Genomic DNA, 23319 nt, shown 5'->3' on the forward strand with positions numbered 1-23319 from the left:
GTATGGAAAGGATCATCTTTGAAGTTAAAGGCAGGTAATGGCTAAAGGATGTTCCTGTGCTTTTCATTTTTTTGGAAAGAACATACTGTGTTGAAGCTATTTCTGAGTGTCATTAATTTTTTTTTGACAGATCAGTTTGGATAATATTTGCTTGCTCTGACTGTGGGCTTCACAAGGTATTTGATCAAGAATTGTGCTTTCAGCTTTTTTTTTCTTTCTGGAAGTAAAGGCAAAACGATGATTCACTTTCTGGACTCATGTTTGGACCTAACTTGTCTTCTCCTTTCCCAGTCCATGAAAATAGCAAGCTTGAAAAATCAGCATTTAAAGCATTTGGCATAAACAAAGCTTATAGTTTGTACAGAGATACGAGAAAAGAGTTCAATCTAGTTTGGGTAGAAAACAAAGTGTGTGCAGAGGTTTAATAAACCAGTCAGCTGCTGGAATAGAGATGATGAATTCTTGGCAATAGCAATCAAATGATCAGTCTTAATTGCAAGATACTGCCCAGACACAGGTAACCACCAGAACACATTGTCCAGATTTGCCAAAATCCTCGTATGTTTGAAATGTTTCCTGTCTTCTGCCTGTGGTACAAAGCAGTTCCCACCCACTTGACGTTGTAGGCTAAATGATTTACATGCATTGGCTGTTGGTGGTGGAACAATCAGCCTGGACGTTAAAGCAGTTCATAGGACGAGAGGCCATCCTTGTTTGGTTTTTTTTTTCACTGCTTAATTTCAGCCTACTCCTTTAAATGGGTGCAATATTCTTTCTCTTAGCTAAAATTGGTTAGAGAGTCTTTTGCAAAATATATGCTCTGTGTACTTCATGTATGTGGTGGAATGCCTGCAAAAGCTATCTGGTCCCTCTGTCTGAACAGCAAGAGATGACTCTGATTTGAAGTAGGCCAGAACTGAGGGATGTTGAGGCAGAACGTGGATGGGGCTGTTAACGCTACAGATGGTAATGCCTTACAAGCCACTTCCTGTGTAGTGGAAGGGAGGCAAGTTGTTCCAGCCCAGAAATTGCTTTAGTAGTGTCAGAGGAATTCAGCCCAGTCCCCAGAAGTCTTTCCTTTAATTGGAGAAGTCTTACTCCTGCCCACCCACCCCCATTTCCTGTGCGCAACAGTCATAGGTTAGTAATCACGACTTTTTCCCTTCTCTGAATTACAAGCCCAAGTGAAGTCCTTTGGATGCCTTCTTTGTGGGCCACAGTGTAGCTGGGGACGAATGGTGATCCGTTGTTTTATTTTTTCTGTCTACAGAACGGTTTAAGGTTTTTGATTCTTGAGTTTTTAGCAGACATACCTTTTTCTTCTTGACAACTGGCTGAAGTACGTTCCTTTAAGATCCTCCTACACGGTATGTGTTTGCGATTTGTGAATGCACTATGTCAAAAAATGATTCAGTGGTGAGGCAGCGAGCTATTTGCATGTCATGAGGTCTCAGGGAAACAAACTGACCCTCAGCCTTCTTCTATCCAGCCAAATTCTGATGGGACCCTCAAATAGCTCTGGCAAAGTGTTCTGTTTCTTTTGGATTTGATGAATGCTTGTTTCTGTGAAGCCGTGTAATTATTTCTTCCTCTATTTCGCTGCAGAAGTTACCAGGAGAAGCAGAATAAAACCAAATGTGAGTATTGAAGCTTAATTTCCTTACTCCCTTTATGTGATAGAGCTGCAAATTTGAATGGCTACTGCTTCTTTAAATTATATGCAGAGCTATGCATATATAAGAAATGTTTGACTTTATGACTCAGAAGAGAAAGCACGCTTTTTCAGATGAAATAGTTTTTGTTTTATGAACTGGCTCGCTCATTAATGTGGGAGATGTTGTTTGTTGTTTCCTTTGTCGTGAGATGGGAGTTAATTCTGTTTACTCCAAAGAACAAGCCAAGAAAATTGAATATACTGTTTCCTGTGGCATTTGAATCATTTTTATCTTTTAGCAAACGTTCATAGCTATTTGCTATCACAAGAGAAGTTGCAAAGTAGTACCTTTTAAAATCAAATTGCAAATGTTTAAAGTAGTGCCTGGTAAGTCACAAATAACATCATTGCCTAACATGGAGCGTTCTTGGTATTTCTTTGAAGTAAAACCAGTTTCCAGGCTGGTGTTTCTATCAATATTTTATCTTGTTGTGGAAATCATGTAGCATCTCAAAATTCTGTAAATTCTGTATCAGTAAGACATTTTCTTTTTTGTGTCACATTTTTATGATATAATCTTGGTTTGGAATTTAAAGAGGAAGAGAATTGAAAGGCTATATTGCTGCCTACTGAAATTTTGCTGGAAATGTGTGCATGTATCACAGAATTAAAAAAGGAATATGGGTAATGAGGATTATTTAAAGACTACATGTATTAATTGTACGGATACTTGATTTCACAATAGCAATCTTTTTAATAAAGATTAAATTTGGAGGAAACTATCAGATATTATTTCCATTTTGGTAGTGGAATGTTGAAAATATTTTTGTCAGAAGATCTGTTTTTACACTTAGAGCTGGACACAAACTCTCTCATATTTAGAAAATAAGTTTCAGATGCTTTTGTTGTGTTTAATATTTTTCTTCCATAAACAGCTGGCATTTCTAAAGTGTTTTAACAGAACAGGACAGATTTGATGTATTGATGTTACAACAGATTGTTGATGGACTTGCTATGCATTTGATTGCAGTATCACAAAAGTCACTTTGATTCACACTTGTGTACTTGGTAGAAACTTGAGGTGACATACTAACCTTCTTGCAACATTAGAGCCGAATGAAAGCAAAAGCTGCTTGAAAAAGATTCTGATCTATTGTGACCAGTGGTATCTCCAGGTTATTTGCAGGCAATCACATTTTGCTAAGCGTGTTTTGTTGACTTGGAAAGAAGTAAGTTCTGCCATAAGCCAATAAGCCCAGCTTTCTACATATCTTTTGTACCATGCCTGAGTTTTACTTCTCAAAAATGTTCAAAACTTTCCATATTGCCTTACCATGAATAGACAGAAGTGTGAAAATCTTCACCAGCACACTTCCTAATGTCTGGGCTAGAATCAGAAGGTAAAACCCTGACCCTGCTCAGATGAGCAGTACTCCTCTCAGCTAAACAATCTCTGGACTCTGTCAGACTTTTATATTGCCTAAGGAGTAAAACTGACCTAAGTTTTTCTTCATGTTTTCCTGCCAGCTAACAGTAAGATGATGCCGTATGTCTAATTCTAGGATGTTTATGATGTTTATGATTTCCAGCTCAGCTCTTCTATTAAAATCTCTAGAGACAAAGTTGGGGAATTGGAATAAGGAAATGCTGCTGGTATTCCATTTGTGGTCCTGCAGTGGGGATCTTCTGGGAATCTCCTAGTTTTAGTTAAGAGGCTGTGAGCTTCTCATTTTATACATTTATATTTTCCAGTAAAGTGTAAGAGGAATGAAGTAAGGATAGATTTGTAGAAATACGTAGACATTACTCCAAAAACAATGAACTGATATCTAAAAATAATTTCATAAAATCCCATGACATAAAAAATCCCGTGACATAAAATTCTGTAACAGAGATGCAGTGAGGAACAAATTACTACAAAGACTAACTTACCTCCCTTGGTTGCCTCCATGATAATGACTAAATTAAGTTTCTGCTCAGAATCACCCTGGAGAGGAATTTTTCTCACTCCCTTAACTATAAAAAGTGACTTGTGAGTTAGCCTCTATGGACTTAGGTTAGGTTTTGTAATATCCCTGTTCTCCTGATACTCATATTAAGAGGGTTTGTTTTTTTTATTTTACTTCACTTCTTCCATAACATCAGGTTACTTTCCCTCTCAGCCATGTTTGCCTTCAAGTTTGAATTTGTTCTAAGTCCATATATTAGGACTGGTAAATCCTTGCAACATATTCCAGATAAGGCAGCCTTTTCAGATCCCTTAAGTCATAGCTGGCATGGGAGGCTGACCACCTGGCAACTTTCATATAGTGTTTTCAGCATCCCAGGCCAGTGCCATGACTACACCCTGACAACCAGATTTGCCTCGTGGCAAAGCCATGAAGACTGGCTGCACGCCTTCCCATACCTGCAGGTCTGCTCTCTGACCTTGAGCAAGTCTCACAGCTGTGTTTTAGGGTTACATTTTTATCATTAGAAAAGCATTCTGAAGTCTTTGAAAAGATTGAAAAATGTCAGAGAATTAAGTTATTGTTCTATTGGTCAGAAGCCCACAGCAGTGTGAGGTTATACGTGCATATATGAGGAGATGAATCTTTCACAAGTGACCTCTGCAATTTCTATTTCAGCCACACCATAATTCAGTTATGTGTTATAACACATGAAATTGTTGCACAATTAGAGCTGTGTAAATGTCTGGATTGAGGATGCCATTTGCATGCAGAAAAAGGGAGAAGATTAGAGGAAAACTGTCTTTGTTTAATTTTGTGTTTGGAAATGAAGAGCATTAAGAAACATTTCAAATTAAAAGCTAAAGCTGTTCTTTTTAAATGCAGCAACAGAATTTTTTGATGCATCTATTCACTGGTTTTCACTTTTTACTGAAAACATTTACTAAGTTTACTGTAAGTTAAAGAAAAGCAATTGAATTTATATTTGTTCCTTAAAGATTTCTGCTGCTTTTCACCACTCTGCTCTCTTAGAGCTGTCTTATTCCCCATCACTGGTTGGTTACAGATTCTGAGCATCATACCCTATTGAAACTGGTGATTTCTGTTCCTACTTTGCTAGGATAGTTGCTTTGCTACTGCTGAGTATCAGGCTTCATGTTGTCACATAAATATCTTCTGTGGACTCATTGTTCCACAGCATCCTTGAGTTAAATTGCATGTTCTTAAAATGTTCCGAAATGTTAGAGAGGAATTTCTTCATTTTTAACAAATTTCCTCCAGCATTCAGAGAATTAAGTGAGCTTTTATTCCTAATGATTTGAGTCAAATGCTGACTGTCTGAGGTGTTCTGATAATTTTTAGCTTTAATTTTCCTTCAGTCAATATAGGGCAATCCCTTAGTGGATTCAGAATTTGGATAGAATGTATTTATAACCATAGAAAAAAAATATGAAAGTCATAGTGCCAAATAAATGAAATAAAAAATCTTTTCACATGCCAGAACATTACAAAAATCCCAGCAGAGCAGTAACTGAAAGGTCAATAACCTCACTTCATAATAAAGAAAGACAGAATACCAAGATCTATTCATTTCAGGGTCTAATTTTAAATCATTGCCACTTTTAGGAAGATAGACTACGTTAAAATAGAAAGAAATATGTCTAACGTCTGGCACAGAGATCGGAGGCCTTAAGAGAAATGTTAGGATACCCAGTCACATAACTGCTCTGAAGACCTTATCTACTAAGAAAACAGAGCAGGTAAAGAAAGAGGCACAAATATTTCAAGTACCTGGGAAAGAGCTCACGGTAGGTCATGGGCAGGGTGTGAACAAAACCCAGAGCTTTGAGCGGTCTGTTGCTGCTCCCAGGGTATGAGAGCTGAAGTTAAGACAGAGTCATGGCACCAATTCTATCTTGTTTGGCACAATGTTATCTACTCAACAGCTCAAATCTTCAGAAAGTCTTCAATTACCATTTTTATTCTGGTTAATGTCTAATGCTCAACAACACCTATTTAAAACAACAGTAACAACAACAACAACAAAAGATAATCTCTGCTCAGTCCTAGTAACACTCCTTTATTTTTCCTCTCTGTAAAGGAAGAACAAGAAACCAGAGATGCATGCTTCCTTGAAAGGCCATAGTGAGCTGTTTTCTGGAACTGAGCTTTTACCCACAGAGTCGTTTACCCTTTTGCTGTGTTGAAATTAAGTGTGCTGTCTTACTATCAACAGAGAATATGTCAAAGAAGCAAATATTTTATTTTTTGTTTCTCGAGTCCAAATAGCTGCAGCCTGCACTTGATGCCCGTGGTAGATATAAACTGGTAAGGTTTTCCAGTCCTACAGTATGTTTAAAACAAATACTGGGCAGGGCAAAAATTAATCATAAGAAAAGGAGCAAAGTACTGTGCCATAATCCCACATTGTTAGTGAAATGTACACACAGCCACAACGTAGTACTTTGTCTTGGCCACCTTGATGCAAATGTTGAAACCTTGTAAGTGAATTGTGCCTAGCACTCACCAGTAGATGTGAGAACACCAACCCTAGCATACAGAGTTAAAAATTTAATCTAGAAAAATATTAAACCAATTTGACATCTACGAATCGAGTGGAATTGTTCCGCTATGGTAATTTATATACATATACAGCTGTTCCTAGGGTCCTGTTTCAAGACAAAGCCCACTTCCATTTAACAACTTGGAGAAAGAGACTTAAGAACATCCACAGTGTTTTTCTGGCACTCTTTCTCACCCTCTGTTACATTCTATAACCAATTCATTGCTATAAAAGCAACAGAAGTGTACACATCTTCAGATGCTCCCCAGCAGAACAGACCTTTTATCACCTATCCACCTAGCAGGCAAAGTAATGTATGCATATGTATTTTAATCAGACTGCATTAACATTCTTTCATTCCAAAGAAATAGAAATGTAGAGAATTATTGCTGCTGGTGCTCATAGCAATGCTTCTGTGTTAGTTGTCAGTAGTGAAGAGCGCACAGGCACCCTTTGCTGTGAGATGAGGCTGTTGGTGGCTGCACTCAGCACACTCCTCTGCCTGATCCTGCCCCTTGGGACTGCACAGCTTTCCCTTGGGAAGGTCTGTGGAGGCACGCCATAGAGCTCTTCTCTGCAGAGAAGAGACTGCCTTAACAGTGGTCACTCCTAGCGCCACCTATGTAACATGAATGGAAGTTGCACATGCTATGCTTGCTGTTGTCACCATTTCTTAGGCTGCGTACAACGGTGGCCTCACAAACTGACCTATGGTCAGCAGCTCCGAGCTTATCTGTAGAATCATGTCATCTGTGTCTTCAGGCTGTTCATTGGGCCTGGAAGTGTAAATACCCAGGAATAATGGTAACGGAGGTAGGAATCTTATCTACCAGTGCTCCTTACCTTAGTAGTAGTAGTCTTTGTTCTTCCTAAGCTGTAATGCCACCTAGCTAATGGCCTCTTTTAACACAGCTAAAATCAGAAACCTAGACTTGGTTCATTTTGATATCATAATGTTACTACAAAAGCCAAGAAGATCCATTTATTTTTTTCTTAGAAAACTAGGTCAGGTACAACTGAGACAGAAAAATAGAAGGCTGTGCTGCTCCAGCAGCTGCTGTCTTACCATTTGGGGGTTCTATGTTTGGATTTGGAGGGATGAGGTCCTTTTTTTTTTTTTTTAAACCAAGTAATGAAAATATTTTCCAATTTTAGGTTGCTTTAAAGCTTATCTTGTGCTCGTCCTTTACTCATTGTATTTCTTAAAGCAGTTCTAAACTAGGTCACAGACTTTTAAGAAACCCAGTTAGTTAAAGTGTTAGTGAGTGGTGGGTTGTTGTTACTTTTTTATGAGGATTTTAATGCTTGTGATGTTTCCGTCCTCATAAATTACTCTCCATCCTCCTTCTGTCCCTGAAGTAAACAAGAGGTAGAGGAGCTCCATTCCCTGCAGTTGATGTATCTGCAAAGGAAACGGTTGGACTGGGTGATCTTTTAGGTCTTTTCCAACCTTAGTGATTCTATGATTCTATGATTCTATGAAAGGTGCGACCGATCTGTTTTTCAGATCTTGAAGGTTGCAGGCAGCATCAACGCTGCCTACTGAACCTCTGTTACCTTTTGTTAGTAACCAGGCTGTTTCATTTCATGGTCTGCAAGCACCTCACTGCTGGAGTAGGACAGGCATCGCTGTCTACAGTTATTGCTTTCCGCACGTAAGTCCCAAAGGAAAGACAACAATGCCTAAACAACAATGTTGTTTAGAGGCTGCTGTTCTCTGGGCAGGCATTTGGCTTTACTGCATTGTATAAAGAGGAACTAACTTAGAGATTCACTGAATATCCCAAGTCGAAGGGACTCACAAGGATCTTTGAGTCCAACCTCAGGTTGCACACAGTACCATTCCAAATTCAAACCCTATGTCTAACGGTGCTGTCCAAACACCCCTTGAACTCCAGCAGGTTTGGGCCATGACACCGCCACGAGCAGCCTGTTCCACGTGCACCACCTTCTGATGCAGAGCCATCATCTAACCCCCACTGCCCCTCTCCCACATCTCCATGCCGTTCCCTCAGGCCCTGTCCCTGCCACAGGGAGCAGAGCCCAGAGCTGCCCCTCCACTCCCTGTGAGCTGCAGCCACCATCAGGCCTCCCGTCGGCTCCTCTGCTCTTGGCACGCACTTCCAACATTGGCAGTTTTAGCACGGAACAGTAAGAAGCACTGCTCTCATTTGTACACTGCAGATGAACTAAGCAACACAATCTCTGATCAGGACTTGAGCATGGCTCTTCATTTTTAACTTTCCTTTTTACTCAAGTGCTTTTAAAGTCATTTCTGCAATCAGGAGACAGTAGGTGAGAGGAAGGCAGGAAGGGGGGCTGGAGGAAGCCAGGAAGGGTGGGTGGAAGAATTTATATTTGCTGCTAGAGACTGGCTGTGACCTCAGTTCTTCCCCTGACCACTTCACCCAAATTATTAATCCTTTTTCAAAAATACGTAGTATTTTCATTCATTGCTATTTCCATGTAAGTACAATATGTTTTTTTCTATGTTCCCACCATTTTAATTGAATATTACCCAGCACAAAGATCCTTCTTTTGCTACCAAATTTCTTACCTCAAACTGATAACACGTAGCTAGCTAGCTATAACATTTATTATCCCAATGAAACTTTCATTTTCAATCAAAAATAAAACACATGCTTTCGGTGAAAGATTTTCTGCTGAGAATTTGAGGTGTTTTTCACCAATATCTTTTACTCAAATTTCACTTTGTTGAGTCCTACTTTTCTAAAACAGATATTTTCCATTATGTTTTGTTTATTCACAAAAATTTGCTGTTAAAATACATCAAAACTTGAAATAAAACTATTAGAGCATTTTCAGCCGAGCTGAATGCAAAAATCCTTTTTTCCCCTCAAAAATACCCCAGTGCAATGACTTCTTAATTTATATTAGTTTTGGAAGCTTATAAATGCTCAAGTTTCAGAGCATGAATTTAATCCTCTAAAAGGGATTAGGATACATTCCTGATGAGCAGATTGTTGCCATCTTGCACAGGGTTTCTTGCATCTTTCTTAGGATGATTTTGCCTGCTGAACTGACAAAAGGTATGTGTGTGCTTATAGTGATTTCACATTGCAAAATTATTTTTAGATCTGCTTCCTTTTAGCTTAGAGAAGAGAAGGCTCCAGGGAAACCTCATTGCGGCCTCAAGTATTTGAAGGGAGTGTATAAACATGAGGGGGAATGGCTATTTACAACAAGGGGGAATGGTTTCAAACTAAGACAGGGGAGGTTTAGGTTAGGTATTAGGAGGAAGTTTTTCACACAGAGGGTGGTGACGCACTGGAACAGGTTGCCCAAGGAGGTTGTGGATGCCCCATCCCTGGAGGCATTCAAGGCTGGATGTGGCTCTGGGCAGCCTGGTCTTGTGTTTGGCGACCCTGCACGTAGCAGGGGGGTTGAAACTGGATGATCATTGTGGTCCTTTTCAACCCAGGCCATTCTATGATTCTATGATTCCCCTGCTAAATTCTGCTAAGAACTAGTGTAGATTTCGGTACTCTAAACAACCCCTATTTTTCATTGTTCCATACGGGAAAGGGGCTGAGCAATGCTTCTCTGCCTACATTTCCTTCTGAGCCAAGTTGTTGACACAGTCAGGATGACTGAAGACATCCAGACCTCTACATCTTTTCTGTAGCCAGGTCTGCATTAACAGCTGCAATTTAAAATAACCAGTGAAGAAAAGGAGTTTTGTCTTGCACCAGCCTGCAACACTCCAATTAACAAAATCTTCATTATTGCAAACAAGATACCACAGACAAGTCAGTAACAAACAACAAAAAGGGCTAAGGATTTGGGCCATGCTTAGAGCTAAATATCATGCTTCTTGACAAAGGATGTGCTGATCATATTTTACAGTGACAGTACAAAGTAGTGTCAGTCTTTCCTAATTTCACACATGGCTGGGACTTGAGAATGCTGGAAGTGATATTTTCCAGCAGAAACGCTGAATCTACTAAAAATGCTTACTGTTTTTTTTGTTTGTTTGTTTGGACAGAAATTGTTTAAAATCACTAGTTTCCTTTGCCATTTCCTCTCTAACCAAATGTACGCAATTCCACTGAATGCATTTTAATTGGGATGGATTTAGAGACTCTGTTTATCAGATTTGAAATATTAAGAAACATTAACATTAATGGTAATTAAGAATATAGTTGCTTCTCTACTTTTTAAATCCTACTTGCCTATCTTTGAAATACCTTACAAAATCTGCTCTTCAAAGATATGGGCAGCAAAGCTTTAAACATACATTCAAATTCAAGCATTCCAGCTGAAAGCAATTGCATTTCTCTTGTGTTTAGACTACATGCATGTCTGGATTATACATGTAATCACAACAAGTCATCTACAGGAGACCTTCATTCCTTTTATGGCAATGACCTTGCTCCTTCCCAAACAGTTGGAAGGGAATACTGAAGTTTTGAGGACTGTTTTGCCTGCTGTTTTATCATTTTGCCTGCTGTAGAGAGGCTGCTTTGGCAGAGTGGTGGGACTTGATGATCTCTAGAGGTCTCTTCCAACCCCTACAATTCTGTGAAATTCTGTGAATTTAGCAATGATAAACCTGTTTTCCATCACAGAATGTTTGAGGTGGGAGGAGATCTGTGGAGTCCATCTTGTTCAGCCCCATCCTTAGAGCAGGGTCCTATAGAGCGGGTGGCCCAGGACCATGTCATGTTTCATGTTGACATTTCCAATGAGGGAGAATCCACAGCCTCCCTGGGCATCCTGTACCAGTGCTCTGTCACCTGCAGAGCTCTGAAGTGCTCCTGGTGTTCAGAGGGAACCTCTTGTGCTGTCACTGGGCATCCTGGAAAGATCCTGACTCTTTGCACCCTCCCTTCAGATATTAATAAGGATTGGTAAGATCCCTCCTGAGCTTCCTCTTCTCCAGTCTGAACAGTCGTAGCTCTCAGCCTGTCCTCATCACAGTAATGTCCCAGTTCTTCAATTATCTTCTTGGCCTTTCACTGGACTCTTTCCAGCATGTCCATGTCTCTCTTGGTGTCCTGAACTGGAAGCTGTTTTCCAGATTTGGTCTTACCACTGCTGAGTAGACATTAAGGATCCCTTCCCGTGGCCCGTTGGCAATACTATTCTTAATGTTTCACAAGAAACTGCTGTTGTTCTTACCTGCAAGGGCACATTGCCTGCTCAGGTTCAACCTGTTGTCAGCCAGGACCCCCAGATCTTTTTCTGCAGAGCAGCTTCCCAGCTGGGTGCCCCAGCACATCCTAGTGCATGGAGTTATACCTCCCCAGATGCAGGGGAGATATATGTTGAATTTCATGAGCTTCTTGTCACCCCATTTCTCCACCCTTGTCCAGGTTCCTCTCTAAGGCAGCAGAACCATTTAGTTTATCAGCTACTCCTCCCAGTTTCCTGTCATCTGTAAATTTGCTGCAGATACACTCCCATCACATACACTCCCAGTCCCATCATCTAGGTTGTTAATATAGATGTTAAGCAGCATTTGTCCCAGTGTCAGCCCCTGGTGTATCCCACTTTATTTTAAACTTGCTCCTTTAATATTCTACTTAAGATTCACTAGTGATTTTTCATACATCTTCGGTTCATGACTGCTCTTGGAAGCTGTGAAACTCAAGTCAATTAATTCAAAACAGTATAAATGTCTATTAAGCATATCATTCACAAGCTAATTTGGGTATAATTCTTTTCAAATGCCCTTTTGTGCCATACGCAGTCCTCAGACCTGTTTTGGTGGCTAAATATGTACAGTGTGCCTGAGAATTCTGCCAGGATTTTACACAAAAAGGCACACCAATACGTGACTGAAATATTTTGTGGTTTCATTTGGTTCTGTAAATCTGACAGTAGCCATAAAGGGCCGAGATTCACAGTGAACATAGGAGAACATTCTGGCTGTACCAGACTCTAAATACCTGTAAAAAAGTATATGTTAGAATTATTTCAGAAAAATAAAAGCGATTATCTAAGCCTTAGCATTAACCTTACTTCCTTACTTGAATATCTGCTGTTGATATTGACAGTGCCCAGGAATCTGGATTTACGTTCCTTAGTAACAGCCAGAGACTGGAATCAGTACTGAGCACTCCACAGATGGCTTGTCTCTCCTTAAACACAGAGCAGCATTACTGAACAGCAATAGTGAAAATCAGCTGAGCTTGCTGTGTTCAGAACAGTGCCATTCTGACTGGAATGACTGCATCTAATGTTGGTATTATTGCACTTTCAGACTCTCATATGCTGATTCGTTAGATGTTAGGAATAAATTATTTACTCAAAGGGTGGTGAGGCCCTGGCATAGCTGCCCAGAGAAGCTGTGGTACCCCATCCCTGGAGGTGTTCAAGGCCAGGTTGGATGGGGCCCTGGGCAGCTGGTGTGGGACAGCCCAGCCCATGCCCCGGGGCTGGGTGATCTTTAAGTCCTTTCCAACCTAAGCCATTCTATGATTAGTTAAAATAATAATAATAGCAATCCAGCAAGCATCTAGGTTTAATTCTGTGGCCAGCTGGCTATTTTTTTGTCTCCTTCATTGGACAAGTTGAGTGCTGTTGTTGAAAGTTCTGTGGCTGAATTTGAGCAAAAATACCTTCCTTGTTGTAGAAGCACAGGGGCAAGGCCATTTCATAGCCAGCAAGGAGAGCCTGAGAGACATAAGCTAGTCATGTGTCTTCTGCAACAAAATTTCTGTATGTCTGTGCAACGGCACACCCATAGTCCAAGCATTTCCACTGCTCTAGTCTGCTTGTTTGAAGTTTGAGAAAGTTGTAAATTGTGTTACAGTGGGATAAAGGACAAATTTATATAACTAACACCAGTGTTTGAGTTTGTGTGGTGTAAACAAAGCCAACAGTGATACCAATTAAGGAGAAAATTGGAGGATACTTGTGATGCTCAGTCCCTCTCTAACGGCAGAACTTTTGCCCTTATCACTCGTGGTCATAAGGCACATAAACACAGTATAATGCAGTGTGGTGTTGCTACTAGATAGCCTCTCAATAGGCCGATTGGTTGAGATATTCCACCAAATCGGTGTCACTAGTGGCCCATGAAGCACTGTGCTCACACTGCTACAGCACAGCCCTGGTCAGCATGCCTGTCTTGGCCACTGGCAGCAGAACTTCATCAGTGATTGCTCTGCATTCACTTCAGTACTTCCAGGACCTGAGTTTGTGTTACTGTGCTGTGCCACAGGGACAAAACAGCATGCATAGCTAATGCCTGTGCTTCTGCTTTCTTGTACCTACATGTTTTGACATGATTTATGCTGTGTGCCCCTGGTTTCTATTGCTTCTATACCCATTTTTAGAAGAGCAAATATTCTGGCATGCTAAACACTCCAGCATAACTTCTGGGACAAACTGTGAAAATTACAGATACTCTTGTGGAGGAGAGAAAGATAGGGTATTGCTGAAGCTTTGGACATACAGCACCCATTTATTTGTCCTTTAGAGAGTGTAGGTTGGTTATGGATTTTGGGGTATTTTTTCTTTACTTTATTGTTTTTTGAGGGATCGGGACTTTTAATAGGTCTGGGAGAACACTGTTAGAAACTCTCATTTATAAAATGATGGTCTTGTTAGAAACTTTTCCTTATAATGATGTTGTTGGCTTTATAATGTAGTTGTAGCCTTGAGTCACTAATATGTTTTGCAAATGTATGTGATGAATTATACAGCAGCTTTCAAAAAAAAAAAATGAGGAAAATGAAATCAGAAAATACATGCTAATAAGCAAAAACATGTTTCAAGATGAAAATATGTACTTAGCTGAAAATAAAACAGTGCCTGAGTTGACTTGCAACTCAGGGTGTAACCCTCATAAGGGATTGATTTGTTTTTCTTATCCTTCAGTGTTGTGACAGTGATTTATTTTGCCATCATTTTTCCTTCTTTATGACTGTCTCATAGCCGTTGTATTCTCTTAAGGAAAAAATTATGCAGCTGAACAGCAGGCTTATTTAGATCAGGAAATAGGATTTCCTCAAAAAATATCTTCATATGTATGAATAGATGTACCAAAGTGTATGATGAACATTTCTGTTCTTTTTGTTTGTTTGTTTTGATAATCTAAAGTGTATTAATATGTATTTATGGAGAATATTAAGATAAATTATTAAGACATATATTAGCATTATGGCTGTGGTTTTTAGCTTCAACGAGAAAACCATTATTCCTTTCATAATGATCCTACATTTAACTGGTTTTCATGGACTTGGAAACAATTTTAATATGGTTTTCTTTGCTAGAAGACTTACAGTATCTCTTATCTTATAGAAAACAATCTGAGTCTACAGAAGGTTCCTCTCCTCATTTTCTGTAGCTAAATTCTGTCTTCATCTGTTGTAACAGTGGGCAGACAAGCCAGCTCTGTTGTTTTATTTTCATCTGCTCTATAATTTATACCATCAGACTGCTGCATTCTCAGATCTGACCCCAGGGACATCAGCTGCAAGATCTTTACATCATTGGCAACATCCTCTATGTCTCTAGGACTACCCTAATGCTACAAATCACAGAATCACAGAACAGTAGGGGTTGGAAGGGGCCTCTGGACACCATCTAGTCCAACTCCCCTGCTACAGCAGGTTCCCAACAGTATGTTGCACTGATATCACATATCTGTGCCAACTGTCTATATAAGAATCAGCTGTACTTTAGCTTTGCTCCAATCTAGATAACAAAATCATCTTTTCCCAAGGAATGAAGAAATCACAGTCCTTCTCTGTGCCTGGGACACGAGAGGGCTGCTGGAATGCTGGAGTCAGCTTTTCATTCCATGAGAGTGAATAGCACCAGACCTCCAGAGATTTCTTAGCTGACCTTCAAAACAAGAAGTCTAGCTTCCAGCAAACTTAAAGTAAACATATTTCTCTAGAGATTAGGATCAAAGCACAAGAAAAACATTCTACTTAACTACGTGGTGCTTGTAACATTATTTATTTATTGGAGCAAGGATAAGAGAAGCTGGGGGAGATGAGATTTTTTTTTTTCATTGTCCAAGGGTAAAAGTAGCGAGCAGAGATTACCCAGAACTTTGCCAAAGGATTTGCAAAAATAATCACTCTTTCTCATACCATCTCTGCTTCATATCCAAACATGGTCCTATTTCATCATGATCAAACTCTGAAGAATTTTTCTGAAGAAATCTTTTCTGGACTTGAGTGCTTTACCAGAGGAGCAGCCTGATCATACCTCAGTTCTTGGTTATGGTCTTGGGGATACTCTTTTAACATTCTCCGGTAACCACTATGATACATAAAGCAACATTATTAGGACTTTGTTCCCATATCCGTATAGGCTTTATGGAGGATAGCTACATTACAGATTCAGAAATGCTTAGGTATTAGAAAATTGTATCTTGTACAAGGACATAATCACGCTTCCTGGAATAGATTGGCCTGGGGAAAAAAAAATCAAGAGAACAACTTTTTGAACAAAAATTGTTCGGCTTGCATACTTTTTAATAATGTGAAATCCTATTGCCATTCATCAGAATGAAAAAACAGAGATGTATCTGTAAATATATGAAATTACTTGTTGATAAGCTTTGTGGGAAAAAAAGAAAAATGAAGACTGTAAGCAACAGATAAGTTCTTCTTACATGCTCTGTTAGGATTTTGCTGTTATCACTTCTAGACTGAGATGGAACTCTGTTAGGAAGCTGAGGTACTGATTCGGCAGAGAGGAAGGTGGAAAGGTAGCATAGTGAGGGTAATCCTCAGGGGCAGATCACAACATTAATTCCCATAAGAAAAAGGAGTGAAAGTTATTCTGAAATCCACATTCAAGCCTGTCCTCCAACTTTCAACGCAGAGCCCAGCTAGCCACAGGCATTTCTTCTCTACTGCCTCTGTAAACACCAATTTAGAAGAATTCTCCAATATAGAAATGAGCAAAACGTAACCATGATTCTAGTGACAGCTAAGTGGTCATGCACTGAATTACTATATAGTGCCTGGTTTTTATAGTTGAGCTGATGCATGTTGTGTTCTCTTATAAGTTGGTTAATTCTTTGCACACTCAAAGCTCTGTTTGATCTTAAGGAAATGTGACTCCATATCCAAGTTCTCTTATACTATCATCCCAAGGATATCACAGAAAATATATCTGTAATATTTTTAAGCAAGCACATATCTAAGCAAGCACTGATTTGAGTTGCAGATAATTTGACTTCCTTGCCGTACCGTGTCTAGGTTAACTCTAAGATTTAGGGCAGTCAAAAAAACAATAAATCAATTCAGCTCCAAAGATTTTCAGCTTACAGGAACAACAAGTTTTTCATAGCTTGTGCCAAATGAACAAGTCATTACTTTTGCATTATAGCTTTCCTCCCTGACACTTTTTCATAGTTTTACTGCAGCCCCTCCAGAAATAGGTTAATAAATTCCTTGACTTGTGCATTAGTACCAGTAGAGACCTCCAGTAACTGAACGCCTCATGGTTCAAATTATCATTTTGGAAAACAGCTAAGCAGAAATGTAGAAGTTAAATGCTTTTTCAAAGCTGAACCATGGGTATAAAACATCCAGTGAATGTATAAAACCAATGAGCAACTTACCCTAAATGGACTAGATATAAGCTCTGTGGTGCTAAGTGCTCCTGGTTTTAGTTAATATGCTTCTCTTCCTTTGCAGCTGGTTAAGATAAACTTGCACCATTATTCAGTGTGCAAAGACTTCCGCTGCCCGAAGTCACTGATTTGTTAGGAAACCTTCCCCAATTGTTCTCAGTTCCTTGAAAATTTAAGATTGCTGGCTGATTGCTCTGATTGCAGTGACACTTGCTAATGACTTTAATGAAAATTGCAATCCAGTGAGTCTGGCAGATGTTTCTAGGTTTGCTTCACCGAGAACTTTGTGGTTTCTTCTTCCTTCATTCCCAGGAATCTAGACCCAATTTTAGCAAAGTGCTGATGATCCAACCAGCAACAAAATAACTGAAATAAGTAAGCCTTCATCTCTACAATCCTCAAAACAGTCAACACTGCAGATGTATAAGCTGCTGAAGTTAGGATGCTTATCCAAGCCTCTTTAGCCTGGAAAAATGAAGGATGAGAAACTCATACAATTGGCTCTCAGTAGATTTGTGATATTTCCTTCACTTATCTGGCACATAAATATTATCTATCTCACAGTATTTTGGCTCTTCCAACTGTGAACCTGGCAATACATAAACATGTAAGAAAAAGTAATCTTTTCCAATAAAAACAAGAGGAATTTTCTTGAAGTTACAATTTTATTTGGATTTTAGTTTGTTTATTTATATTTTGCTCTTTGTTACCTGGGGGTGTTTACACTGCTCTACATACATTGCCAACAAATGTTAGCAGGACAGCTGGATCACGCAAAAAAAAAAAAAAAAAAAAAGAGGCTGTAAAGCTTGTAGTTCACTGTTTCCTTCTGCTTGTAGAGATGTGGCTGTTTTCAAAATAAAGGGATGAACAGAACGAAAAGAAAGGCAAAAAAGAGCCCAGAAAACACCACAACGAGCTTGCCTCTTCTATATGGCCTTTTAGCCCCAGAGTTGGATTAATTTTTGAACTTACTTAAAAATTATTTATCTTATTTATCCTTCCATTCCCTAATTTCTGGATACACTGTACTTCACAATCCAGTACTTAGTGCTTATAAAGGCAGTAGTTGCATATACAGAACAACTGTGAAGGCACGTTCTTTTTCAGGTACCTGTCCTGTCAACGTAAATAACATTCAAGTAAGCGAAAGCAACTTTCTTGCTCTGCATTATTTAGGTGACACAATACATCATTACAAATCATTAAAGACCACTGTTCTATTATGGAACAACTCAGCACTAGAAATCCAGAGCAAAGGACTAAAAAACACCCATCCTAACTTTCATAGGTAATGCACAATTTATTATTATCTGGGCAAGAAAACTGTTATCCGTTCAATTACATGATTTTTCCATCTTTCCAAACCACCTGGAGAACTCCACCAGAATGACCAGCAATCACTCAGAGTGCCATTACTGCCTGCAGTCTCTCCGTGGAAGGAAATACGCATTAAGGGAAGAAAATGCTTATTGTGTTAGATGCTACGACAGCCTATTTGCCAACCCCTGTGAGGAGTGCAAGCAACCTATTGAATGCGATTCCAAGGTAAGGATTTAACTTTCTTGTTCTTTGTTAAGTTATCCCCATTTCTTTAATGATTGATTCTATATCAGACTTCTGTGTAGTCCTGAGCTGGTGAAGGAACCTGAGCATAGTGGTTGTGCATCTGTGTACAGCAGAGCTATTTTTCCAGAACTGGGAAATCCAGATGAGAAAATCTGCTTGTACATGCACCTCAAGTATCTTCTATGTGGTATATGCATGGACCATATCTGGATTCCATCCTCCACCTTCGCTAGTTCGTCAGCAGCAGAAGCTGACCAGTGCTTGAGGGAATTTGGGGTGCTGATATAGTTCAGTGTATTTGGATGAGGGAACATTTGGAATTTCTGAGAGATTGCCATTGGAAAAATTGTCTTCAGCTATTCTGCAAATTACTTCGACTGCAAATGCTGACATACAGACATCAAGATGATTTATAATTCATATTTTTTGTACTACTTTTGGAAATTAGGTATATTTTCATTTTAACTTTCATGCTCACCTTGTTTGTCTCTCAGATGAAATGTGACCAGCAGTGTTTCTGGGCTTGGCTATCCATTTTCTTCTACTCTTTTTAAGAATAAGTAATAATAACATGAATTCCTCTGTGATCTTTGACAGGTTTTCCAGCACCCTTTAGCTCAATTTACAGCCCTTTACACTTACAATTTTAAAAGAAGATGAAAGCTGTCAAAAACCTCTTGTTTTTCTGAGTTCAGTTTGTACTGATCACCTTCTCCCATGCTCATTTTGCTTATGTTCTTTTGAAATAAAAGAACCTACTGAACCCCACCAGTAGACCATGTCCCTTGGTGCCACAGTGAGTGCTAGATCATAAAGTTATTAAAGTAAATCTCTCAGGAGATCTCTCTCCAGCCAATATAATTTTGGTTTTCAAAGTATATTGTATGAGCACAGCTCAGTTCCATGAAGGAGTAGTCAAAGAAAAACACTGATATGGATGTTAACTGTTCTCAGATGCTCACTAGTGTTTTTCAGTTGCAAACTTGCATGCTCCAGTCACTATCACCTGGAGAACACGTACTCTGAGCTCACTAACCCCACTTTTACGATTTAAACTTTCTAAGTGGCAGGACTAACAATATGAAAGGTCACTAAAAAAATCTTATCTTCAGACGGAGTGGAAGGAAAAATAGAGACAAAAAAGCAGGGATAAGACAGGAGTGTCACAGCTAAAGAAGTGACCCACAGAGGTCTACAGCAGGTTGTCCAACCTCTGTGAAGCTGCTAGAGCTTGGCTCTCTTCCTCTCCTTCTTATCCATTTCTTGGCTTTTGTGTGAGAGACCATTTTCTAAAAGGTTCAGAGTGCTAACTAAAGGAAATGAAAGTTCTCAACACTCAGCAATGCCCAAATGAACCCTGGTATGTATTTCATTTCTCATGTTAGCATTTTAAGTGGTGGGGAACTGACAAAGTAGAAAAATGAGATTGGCTTTGTGCCTTTTGGTGCTTCTTACCTATAAAGAAGATCTGGAAAGGCCTGGTTAATTTTTTAAGGATTATTACTTTTCTGGTGATACATTTTTCCCTTGTATTTTCTAACCTTGGGAAAAAAAAAAAATTGATGCTTTCTTTTTTTTATTGTTGTTTAATTATTAGTGGAGGCCTCATATGTATACTGCTAGCTGTTTCATCTCTTAAGCCTGCTGAGTCTTAAACAAATATATTTCTGCCAGTTCTTTTAGAGGGAGTTATATTAGGTGTAAACAAAAGCAATGATTTTTTAATACACGTCCCAAGAACCATTTTGTTCTCAATTAATGAGATTTTAATTGCTTGTTCTCTGCAATAATATGATCTTTCTTTAGTGTTATGTAGAGTCAGCTGGATGGAAAAGTAGTAATGTTAAAAAATACATGAAGTTCTTCTTAAAAGTCCGTAGAGAATATGCTTCTTGACAGGAGGCCTCTGCACATTTAAAATGTTAATTACCTGCTTCTCCTTGAAGGCCAACAGTAAAAATAGATGCTGGGTCTTCCAATATAAACATCTCTCTGATGTTGCATGCCGAGGGACAATTGCCTCAATTGCCTGTGCCAAAGCAACTCCTAATGGCCTAGCAAGAGTTGCAAAATACCCTGACACACTGCCTTTGAGCACACCTGCTGGATGCAACTCTTCAAGTTGCCATTGCAGTGCTCTGCATTTTTCTCTTCAGTTCTGGGAGGAGATGAGGGAAAAGAACACTGTAAAGAAATGCCTTTATTAACATGCACTTACTTTTTCCAAGGATCTGGCTTACAAAGGCCGCCACTGGCATGAGAGGTGCTTCAAGTGCACCAAATGCAGCCGCTCTCTGGTAGAGAAACCATTTGCTGCCAAGGATGAGCTCTTGCTCTGTACTGAATGCTACTCCAATGAGTATTCATCAAAGTGTTTCCACTGCCAGAAGACCATTATGCCTGGTAAGACAACAGGGATCCTCCTGTGGAATATGGAACTGCATTTTCAATTAAAATCACATCCTCAAATAGCCTAGCTACAACTGTGCAGCTTGCAGGACTGCCACTCCCTCCTGCAGTACCCTGCAGGCAGCAAAGATAGGCAAGGCAGGCCCTCTGGTCTAGCACTGGCAGGACTTATGAATCCTTATAAAGGATACTAGAGTTCCAAACAGAATAAAACGTACTCATGCTGTGCCCTTGATTCTGCCTGCAGCCCGTAGGAAGTGCATCCCACTGTGAGTATAGGTGGACAAACAGCTATCATCAGCAGGTGTGCTGAGCTAGACAAAAGATCTGCATTTTGTCTGTCACATTGGCAGGGCCTTGAGAACCAGAACTATCTCACACTCTTTATAAACCACTTCTTTTACACAGAAACACTTTTTACTTCAGTTGTCAAAACATTGAGTTCTGTGTTGAAATAATTAGCAGTATTTTTACTACAGAACACATACAGATTTGTTTACAGCAGGTTTGGCATTGTAAGTGCCAAAATGCAGTAGCTTGCCAAGGAGAGTGGGTCCCAAACTATTGGAGCAGCGGACTACCCTAAATCCTTAAGCCTTTTTACAGATGATTCACTTAGCTCCAAATACAAGCAGCAAACTGTATGCTGTGGTCCTACGATTACTAGTTTGGGCCATGAAGAATTATTGTCTTTATATAAATACTAGGTTACTGATATCCTGGTTCAGCCTGTAGCATTGATACAACTATGTACTTTTACACTTGTATTATTTTTTCTTCTTCATCACAGGTAAAACTTATATTAGTGGAAATAAATGTTGTAGTAATATAGTTGTGTTCAGTGTAGGGTGATGTACTGCTTAAATGTGGTATATTTTTAGAAGAATGTTGTCTAATAGAGACACACCTTGTTAGATGTGACCGGAATAACATCAGAGTATAGAGCGTTTTTGTTTGGTTTGTTGCTGTGTTTTTTTTTACATTATTGTCCTCTGGTGTATATCCTCCTTGCAGGTTTTGTTCCAGAGTCTAGGAGACTAAATCCTCTCAGCAAGTGTTCAGTACAAGAATCAGAGGGCAAACAAAAAGCTGAAGAGATGCTAACCAGTTTCTTCCTTAGCCACTGACTCTTTGGCTTGCTAGGTCTGTGTTGAAAATACTCTGTAGGCAAAGACAGTACATTTAGCCTTCAGTTTGCTAGGAGGCAGCTGCAAACTCTTTATGCTGAAATTCAAACAGTAGGTTCTCTTTCCTTTAAACCTACATCTAGGAAACAAGTTATCCAGGAATAATCATTTATAGCAGTAATTCTTTTCTTCCTGTGGAAAGGATGGTAAAAGCACCTGGCATCCCTCTGCTCAGGCTGATGCCACTGGCAGGGGTGGAAGCCGTAGTGGAGAATCAGTCTCACACATATATGTTTATCTTAGGCTTAACAAATATGTGTTAAGGAATACAGTGCACCTGCACACAATTTAACAGCTTCTCTAGTAGACATTTAATGGAGAGACTTTCTTTTGGGATTGCATCTGTCCTTGCACTGAATCAAAGCAACTGGCTGAATATGATTTTTAAAAAAAGAGCCACTGAACTAGGATGAAAATGATGACTTTTAAGAAGAGACATGGTAGTTTATCATAGAGATACTTTAAAAATTCCAGCTCAGGCTGGATAAGATAAATAGTGCAATTATAAGTGAAAGAAACTTAGTTTAAGGAAGATAAAATACATTAATATTTATACTAAAGATCCAAGCAAATTCACATTTAATTTACAGAAGTGCTGTGTACCTAAACATCATATCATCACTGAGTGGTCTGAGAGAAGCTCTGATCAACTGGAGTGTATAACCGAGGAGTAACTCTAAAAGAGTCAAATGAATAGAGAATAAAAATCACATTTTAGGCCAGTTAGCATGTCCTTTGCCTCGTGATCATAGAGTACTGAATGTGTTCTTGAGATTAGCTACGTACTTGAAAACATGGGGGATAACAAAATACTATGACAGAAAATGAAAAATGACACATTTGAAACCTTTGTGGCAAGACTGTACCTGGGAGCATAATTTGTGTTGATTTTTGCAGGTTCCCGTAAAATGGAATTTAAGGGCAGTTCCTGGCATGAATCCTGTTTTGTTTGTCAGTATTGCCAGCAACCACTGGGAACAAAACCACTGATCACCAAAGACAATGAGAATTACTGCGTACCCTGTTTTGAGAAACAATTTGCTCACCATTGCTACTCTTGCAAAAAGGTAACTGCAATAGAAAAATGAAAGCATTGCAGTGTGCTACCATGTTATTTTTGGTCAAGACCAGATTGTCCAACAGCAGAAGTACACCAACAAAGACTCTTTCCTCAATCTATAATGTGCAGGTTTAAAACAACCTCTGCAAATTCATAGTTTCATTCTCATCTGGAGGTCTGAAATCTAGACCAGCATCACACAATGGGTAAAAAAGAAAATATCATCAGAACGTGTAAATTCTTACATTAGCTCTTTTCAAATATTCTGTAAAAGGGCTGAAGATAAGAAAAAAAAAGGGGGCCGGGAGTTATCTGTGGGAGTTCTTGAAGACAAGTTGCACAGCTAACTGAAAGTTCAGAC

General features: G+C 39.3%; 1 protein-coding gene across 8 annotated transcripts in view; it reads left to right on the forward strand.

The window, feature by feature from the left end:
* Window positions 1-700: 700 nt before the first annotated feature.
* FHL5 (four and a half LIM domains 5) overlaps window positions 701-23319 on the forward strand; it is a 28398-nt gene continuing 5779 nt past the window's right edge. Inside the window, exons 1-6 of one of the 8 annotated variants that reach the window (XM_048935143.1) lie at window positions 701-1367; window positions 1606-1637; window positions 17046-17108; window positions 18111-18281; window positions 20531-20705; window positions 22796-22965. In XM_048935143.1, the coding sequence (XP_048791100.1) occupies window positions 18123-18281; window positions 20531-20705; window positions 22796-22965 (504 nt within the window). In that variant the 5' untranslated portion in view covers window positions 701-1367; window positions 1606-1637; window positions 17046-17108; window positions 18111-18122. The other 7 variants (XM_048935142.1, XM_048935145.1, XM_048935139.1 and 4 more) reach the window with 7 other exon arrangements.

This window comes from Lagopus muta, chromosome 2 (assembly GCF_023343835.1).
Source record: "Lagopus muta isolate bLagMut1 chromosome 2, bLagMut1 primary, whole genome shotgun sequence".
In the NCBI taxonomy this organism is placed as follows: Eukaryota; Metazoa; Chordata; class Aves; order Galliformes; family Phasianidae; genus Lagopus; species Lagopus muta.